The sequence below is a fragment of the Oryza sativa genome, chromosome 1 (genome assembly GCF_034140825.1).
Source record: "Oryza sativa Japonica Group chromosome 1, ASM3414082v1".
In the NCBI taxonomy this organism is placed as follows: Eukaryota; Viridiplantae; Streptophyta; class Magnoliopsida; order Poales; family Poaceae; genus Oryza; species Oryza sativa.
In genome coordinates, this window is record NC_089035.1 from 32,349,504 (window position 1) to 32,358,033 (window position 8,530).

General features: G+C 46.6%; 1 protein-coding gene across 1 annotated transcript; it reads left to right on the forward strand.

Annotated features, from left to right (window-relative positions):
* Positions 1–4,075, forward strand: LOC4325142 (protein BIIDXI). The gene is made up of 4 exons (XM_015765395.3): positions 1–247; positions 2,469–2,636; positions 2,733–3,068; positions 3,197–4,075. Exons 1-4 carry the CDS (start codon positions 145–147, stop codon positions 3,787–3,789), a joined length of 1,200 nt encoding a protein of 399 aa, XP_015620881.1. The 5' UTR covers positions 1–144; the 3' UTR covers positions 3,790–4,075.
* Positions 4,076–8,530: the final 4,455 nt, after the last annotated feature.

Consider the following 8,530-nt stretch of genomic DNA (forward strand, 5'->3'; position numbering starts at 1 on the left):
AGCCCAGTGAGAGTAGGACTGGCTCGGCTCGCTCACTCGGTCAGCTGCACACACACTGCACTTCGGCTCACTCTCTCCACTGTTCTTCTTCCTCGGCGAGGGGGGAAGGAGGAGGCGAGAGCTCGAGGCGGCTAGGAGGAGGAGATGGAGGGAGATTCGGCGAGGAGGCTCGCATTGCTGGGGCTGTGCCTGGGCCTGCTTCTGCTGGCGCCCTCCCATCTGGCCTCGGCCGCTGCGGTGGAGGATGGTATGCTTTGCTGTCTCTTCGATCGTTTCTGTTTCTTGCCCTTGCTGGAGGATCAGTAGTGCTGCTGTTCTTTTGATGCTGGAGGATCCAAGGCAGTATTTTGACATATTTGTGGAATATTTGGTTGGAGTTTGTGGGGATGGGTAGTTTTCTGCATCACAGATCTCAGCAAATAGAGAAATCATGCGATTTAGTACCTCTCCGCATCCCACATTTGTATAACAAATGCGGAGTTCATTAGCACATATACATAGCACTGAGGAGAAATTTGAAGGGTGGGTAGGAGAAGAGAAAAATAATCCCCTAGGAAAATGGTGTGGTAAAGCATGCCAAGAAGTTAGCTTTGTGCCCTAGGAATCAAGAGATGTGGTTGCACTCGTGAGGAAGGAGTGTGATAGCCCCCCCCCCTTTATTTTTTTTTCTCTTTTTGTAGAGCATATGGTTCAGTATACCTGCAAAGTAAAGGTCCTAGAAAGTAGGAAGGAGCCTTGGCCCTTGATAGCTGAGATAACATTTACCAAGGCTGTGTTTAGATCCAAAGTTTGGATCCAAACTTTAGTCCTTTTCCATCACATCAACTTGTCATACACACCCAACTTTTCAGTCACATCATCTTCAATTTCAATCAAAATCCAAATTTTGCGCTGAACTAGACACAGCCCAATTATCCAAACCTGTCCTGTTACTGAAGTCTGAACAGCCAAAAACTGACCAGTTATACTGCCACTTGTGCCAAAGCTTTCCTGGGAATGTAGTTTTTTGCAGTGACCAGTGTAACCACTTCTTTTAAGTACATTAATTGGATAAAAATATTTATACCTGCTTAATACACATCCCCCTTCCTTACTTGCCTTTGAGTTTAGTCTGCATGTATATACCTTTATAAAATTATTCCTTTTCTATGATTCATGCAATTTTATGTTTGAAAATGACTAAAAACCCCCAAGTGAGCTGTCCTGTATGATGAGAGAGACATTCTGTTGGGTGCAGAATGCTGCTAACAAAACCACTTGAAAGATTCAGAAAATCTTCAGGCTTGTAACTGAAAGAGTTTCAGTTTCCTATCTTGTCCAAAGGAGGTATTATGAACCTCTATGCAAGGACGAAGTTGCATGAAAGTCAAAATGAAATGTGGCGTAGTAGTAAACTTGGATCCAGGCCGAACAGCACAGCAGCAGAAACCAGTGAGCCAGTGTCCTGCAAACGCGTTCAATGAACCGTCCAGTAAAAAGGTCAAATGGCTTATTAAAAGGATGGCCGTGAGGGTCCATGCCTGTCTCTTTAATTTTTCGTACCTTAACCTCCCCAGAATTACGCTACGGGCCGTGGTGATTTCCTCCGGACATGGGCAGCTCTGGAGTCTGGACCACTGCATGAGGCTCTCCATGGTGGGATGGTGGATAGGGTAGGGTTGGTGGATGTTTCACTTTCACCACATAATATCGTCGTGCATAGTCACATGGCTGTCCTTGTAAGGACATTGAAGCACAGTAAAGTGGCCTACCCGCAGTGCCCCAATGAAATGCATTGGATGTACAATAGAAAAACATGGACATGTTTTCTCTCCTATAGTACTGAATTAGAGGTTTTAGCTGTTAAATTTTGGCACAGGAGATTTAATTATGGTACAGTTTATCTGTGCAACCGTGCTTTCAACTGGGAGGGTAGCCATAAAAACAAGCTTGAGAAGTCACTCACTTATAAGAAAAACCAGTCCTAGAAATGAACTTTCCCAAACTCTACTGTGATGGTTCATTTCACTTGTTACACATGTTTCCGTAGAAAGGTTCCCGTAAATGTCCTAGGTTTTTATCTGAAATTTATTTTTTTTTGTCACTGTTATGCATTTGATTTGAGTTGTACAGTGCCATTCAATTCAGTCTGAGTTGTACATTATTTTATATATGTCATAATAAAGATAGTCCAGCGCATTGTGTACTAGGTTCAGTGGGGGATCATATTTACGGTTCGTCCTATCCTACAAAAGGGTAGAGCTACACAACTTAAAATAGTTATGGTTTTATTGCATTGCAGACTTGCAGTAGATGTACTTGGCTTCACTTGCATGGGAACGCTTTCACATATAACATGGGTAGATATTAAGTAGAGTTCTTGAGAAATATATTTTCTGCCTCTTGGTCTTGGATTGCAGCTGTGTTACTTTTGGAGATCTAAATTGACCTTGGCACTTACATGAGCAAGTGATCTCTTTGCACAACAGGCTTGCTCAGCAATGGTGACTTTGAGACAGCACCAGCTGGTGGTTTTGTCAAATCTGCTTCAGTTGCTGAAGGTGCATCATCGATCCCTGGCTGGACGATCAATGGGACAGTCGAGCTCATCTCAGCAGGCCAGCACCAGGGTGGCATGATTCTTATTGTTCCACAGGGTATCCTACAGAGCTTTTCTCCTTCTGTCCTCTGATCAATCAAGTTGCACCACTGATTTGTATTCGACATGTTTAATATTTGGATTTTCATTTCAGGGGATCATGCTGTACGTCTTGGAAACGACGCAAGTATAGGGCAGGTGGTGCAGGTTGAGAAGGGCTCAGAGTATGCTATCACGTTCAGTGCTGCCCGAACGTGTGCACAGCTAGAGTCACTCAATGTGTCTGTGCTCGGTGGTGCATCACAGACAGTGGACCTGCAGACATTGTACAACATAGAAGGCTGGGATGCATATGCATTGGCTTTTCAGGCAACAGATGAGCAGGCGAGCCTTGAGTTCAGGAACCCTGGTATGGAGGATGATCCGACTTGTGGACCTATCCTTGACAACGTTGCCATAAAGAAGCTCTTCACTCCAGACAAACCAAAGGGTATGACAGTTCTGCTTATCTCTATACCTATTAGAGTGTATATCCTTACAGGATGTCTTAAGAGAGCTAGAGGTGCTCTAGTTTGTATGGTTCTTAAGTCATCACTTGGTATTGTCTTCTTTCAACAGATACTGTGGTGTCAAATGGAGACTTTGAGGAGGGTCCATGGATGTTTCCAAACACGAGCTTTGGGGTGCTTCTCCCAACCAACCTCGATGAGCAGACGTCTGCCTTGCCTGGCTGGATGATTGAGTCAAACCGAGCTGTCCGCTTTGTCGACTCTGACCAATACACCGTTCCCCAAGGGAAGCGCGCCATTGAGCTTCTATCAGGGAAGGAAGGCATCATCTCACAGATGGTCGAGACAACCCCTCAGAAAGAGTACAGCCTGACATTCACATTGGGCTCAGCAGGGGATTCATGCCAGCCACCAATGGCTGTCATGGCATTCGCAGGTGACCAGGCCCAGAACTTCCACTACTCGCCCATGGGTAATGCCACAAGCCAGGCTGCGAATGTGACATTCACAGCACGAGCTGAGAGGACGCGGGTAGCGTTCTACAGTGTGTATTACAACACGAGAAGCGACGACCACAGCTCGCTCTGTGGGCCAGTGATCGATGATGTGCGCGTCTGGGGCTTGAATGGAGCTGCTGGGTTGAAGGCAAGTATTGGGCTGCTGCTTGGCATTGTTAGCATTGTCAGTCTGATGTTGTTCTGAATCTCTTAGTGATTGTGGTCGAAAGATATATAAACCTCTTCTGTAAGTATGAGGAGGCCACTAGTTTTGGTAGTAAGCTTGAAGTTTCTATTAGGTTGAGTAATGTGAGATTGTGAGCTTAGGCTAAAGCTACCTGAAGCTATGTATGGCTGTTTCTGTTGCTTTCTTTTGTGATTCAGAAAGTAACATGCCATTGTGGGAAGTGTGTGGTGGTTAGTGTGCCAAGAGCTTGTAATGTTCAAATATCATCCCTTCAATATATTAGAAATTTCAGGAGTTGATCCGATCTCCATTGTCTTCTAGTCTGATGAATGCCGTTTCAGACATGTACGCGTGGAGTGTGTTGACAGAATTCATCAGGCAATGCGTACAAGCAGAAAGCCACAAAAGGGTTGGTTTGTACCTGGAGCCTGGAGAAGTGGAGAGTTCATGTTCATCATCTGCTGCTTCCGGGGCCTCCTCGCGAGTGCCTTGGACGGTGTTCGCTGAGCTCCGATCGCTTGGCGTGCATCAGATCCCAAATCGTAGGACCTAGATAGTGGCCAAAGGATAAGTCCGACTTTGATATCTCGCGCTTCCAGCGGAGGGAGAGAAGGTAGCGAGGAGAGGAGGCTGGGTCAGGTGGGGAGGATGATTCATCGCGATGCCCTCTTCCGGCAACGTTAGGCGGCTGCAGGCCTGCAAACATCGGCCGATTTGCCGGACTAGCCGCGGGAGGAGGGAGCGAGAACAAGAGTACAAGACGAAACGGCCCCAGTGGGGTACCTCGTTTTCCCGTCGGAGCGCGTTCTTCTAAACTGAGCCGCTGGACCGAGAAGGCGAAACATCCATGTTAAACCCCCTACGCTGAACGGCCCCGTTCTGGCCCACACTAGATCCGGACCATAACCATCTGCCTCGGTTTTAACGCACTGTCCTCATCTTCCCGTTAGAAATAAGTGCACTTTGACTCCCTCAAATATAGCTCCAATCTAATTCGTTTTCCTCAACGTTATATTGTATATCTTGACCCTTAAATATTAAAACTGGTGTAATTTGCTTCCTCGGTCAATTTGGGAGCAATTTTCGCAGGCATGGCTTTTTATTTGATCAAACTACCTGAGTCAGTATGTGGTGCCCACATATCAGTGACCTCTCTCTTTCTTCTCCCCCTCTTTCCCATACCGATACACTGCCAGCTCCTCACCTTGTTTTTGCTCGCCGCCACCTTCTCTCCTCCAGCGCCGACGAACAAGCAGCCCTCTCTATCCAAGCTAGCAGCCTCGTCCTAAGTTACTGATGGTATTAGGAGGGGAGTATCCTTCCCGATGGCAGCAAGGGCAGAAAAGGGCGGTGGGAGAAGGCGGGCTGGTTGGTAGCACAGAGGGCGCGCATGATAGGGGCAGGAGGACTAGGCAACAGGAGAGGATAATGGTGAAGACGGTAAGCAAGGGGAAACAATAGGGATGTGTGGAGCAGGAGCTGGAGCAGGTCAACCAAGTGGCAAGCGGCACAGTGGCCTTTGCAGTGGAGAAGGCGTAGGATGCCTGAGCACGACGACGATGATGACACGTGCGACGCCACCGTCACAGCGGAGAACATCAAGTAGGCGCAACAGTAGGACTTGGGGACACACAACGAGATGGTTGGCTGGCGGCGGCGAGGAGGCAGAAAAAATCGTGCTCTTGTTGGCTGGGTTGTCGACGGCGTGAGGACTAGAGAGGCAGAAACGGACTCCGCCTTCGTTGGCTGGCCCTATAACACAACGTCCGAGCTCTTGTGAAGGGTTGGTGCTTCCATCGCTGCTCTAGGGTAGCAACCGCCGCCGTCCTCTCAGCCACCAACAAGCAGATTCTGTCAAGGAGACAACGGATGTGGATGTCACTTATGGCGGGCGCTGACCTGCTCAGCAGCACGATGTTCGACCTCTTGGCCGTCATCCTCCCAAGCGTTCACCAGGATACCGACGGAGGAGGAAAACCAAAGGGGAAAACCCGAAAAAGTAGAAGAGAGTTGAGGGGGGGGGGGTTGCTAGGAAGAGGGGCCATCGCCGATGTCGACGAGCTCATGGTGGATGTGCAAGAGCGTGCCATTGTTCACCCCCTATGACTGATAGAAAAGGAGGGGGAAGTAATTGTCGCCCACGGAGAGAGAGAGGACAATAGGATAAAGAATGGACATTGAGGTCCCTTTGCTGACTCAGCCAGCCAGACTAGTCAACAAGTCACGTCAACAAAAAGTACTAAGGGAGTTAAACTACCTCGGTTTTAATAGTTAAAGGGTCAAAATATCTGTATTGTGGTTGAGGGAGTACAAATCAGATTGAATATTTTAAGAAAGTCAAAAGTAGACTTATTCCTGTATGTCACTACCGTCTAAGACCAAGTCCTTCCGTCTCCGTTGCGAGCAATTTTACGGTCCTTGAGAAGGTACCATGAGGTACCATTTTTTCTATTGTAAATTTGGTACCTCTTGATACCTCGGTACTATGAAGTATCATGAGGTATCAAATTTTATACTAAATTTTTGGTACCTCATGGTATCTACTCAAGAACCGTAGAATTGCTCCTCCGTTGCGCTCTGGGCATGCGGAGCCGCACATAATCTGCGGCAAGTTGGCCGCGGACGGGCTCTCCCACATCCACAACTTCCCGTCTGCTCGCTCTTCCATGATACCATCAGATGACTCTAGCACGATGAGCGTGGCGTACTGGCGTTCCGGCCTTCGCGTGCACCTGGGCGCTGGAATTCCGGATTGGCTGCGAGCCACCTGATCCAGACAAAATCGCCCCGAGGGTGATCTTAGTGCTTTGACAAGATCTGCATGGCGGCAGCCTCATGAACATCGGCAAGAACATCCTAGTTGCACCGCGCACTACCATCTGGCCATTGCAGTGCCACCAGTCACCACTACAAGCCACTAACAAACCTCGCGCTTGTTGTTAGTCGTCACTAGCTTGAGACAACAACTTTACAGGATATGTATACTTACTGGTGCAGACACAAGCTCGATCAGCAGTTAAAACCTTTCTAACAAATCATTGAAGGAAGACAATCATTGGATGACTGGAGTTAATACTAAGCAGAAACAATCATCTATGCATCGAGTGGCAGAGAAGGTGAGAAGGAAATTTAGGGGAAATCAAGTGTTTCGTGTCAGCATGGGATGCTGAAAAAGGAGAGAGGGAGAAAGAAACAAAATTTCGCAGCTCACTCTAGTCACCGGTAGAACCGCGAACAAGTTGACGCGGAATTGGTGCCACTCGGGTCATTTGTGTGTCTGACTCGCTGAGTTGACCACACCATGGATTCGCGAGGTAACGTTAATTGGTGCCGCGCCTGAGCGCAACGAGACGACGACCATAAGCGAGTTCGGCCGTTTCATCATGCAGACTTGAAGCGGTGAAGCCCTCCCATGTGCTCTGTGAACCGAGCAAACGTTGCTGTCATGGTGTCACTGGAAAACTCTCGGGTTTTTGACTGATTTTGCTCTCACGGGCAAAGCTAGCATGCAAAGGTCTGCAGGTTTGTTGTGATCGATGGTGCACGGTAAAGGCGCCGGGCGCATGATCTTTAGCCGCTGCCAAGGCATGATCCGAGCTGTGCTGCACGATCGCCACTCGCCCTAGATACACTCGGCCTGGATATAACGATATAGCACGCTCGATCGATCAGCAAAAAGTAATGGCTTCCAGGTCGTTCTCAGTTCCAGCAGCAGGCACTAGCGTGGTAGTACATCTATCTGAACGACGACGGGACTTGGACACATGGGAGGTAGTACAGCCAGTAGTCTCTGAATTGCTGTGTGTATTAAGCAGCAGCCTGCTTTGTTTGTTTCTTCAGAAAATCCATATGCAACAAGGGTGTGTTCGAGGAGAAGGAGATCAGAGAGATTGAGAAGATACGCAAAACGAGGTGAGCCATTAGCGCATGATTAATTGAGTATTAACTATTTTAAATTTAAAAAATGGATTAATATGATTTTTTAAAGCAACTTTCCTATAGAAAATTTTTGCAAAAAACGCACCGTTTAGTAGTTTGGGAAGCGTGCGCGCGGAAAACGATGTGCTTTCTCATCCTATCTCACACAAAAGAACGCAGCCTAAGTCATTACACGTGGATTTTGGAGGAAACTTAAAAACTTTTTTCATTGCATTGGGCTATTATTCACCACACTTAATACACATTTACTGTATAGGCCATAATTGGGCTTAATCTATATTGGGTTGTGTTTCATTTTTACTGTTGAACTGAGTTTGAGATCGGCGTGTGCTTGGTGAGCTCATGTCATGGACAACTCTAATCCAGCACCATCATATGTATCTAGGGGTGTAAGTGGAAAATCCTGATACTCATATATATAAATATATATATATATATATATATATATATATATATATATATATATATATATATATATACATGTTTATCAGTTATTCTTTTATAGTAATATAAAATTTGAAAGAAAAATAAAACATAAGTATGATAAGTGGGGGAAAATAACCTGCTTATCCGTCCCACTTGCATCGCTATAATGGATGTGTGCAAACTCACTGTACGGTGCGGAATATGGAAAATCTTGTTTCGTAGAATCACAAGATATTTTTCTTTTCTCAATCCAATAATCTAAAAGCGAAAAGTTAACGGTAAAGCAACGACTACTTTAGTTATTCATCAAAAAGTTGGGTTCCAAAACTAAAAGAGCCAAAAGAAATATGCATAAAGTGCCCTCATACGTGCTATGCTGACTGGCTGGAGAGGA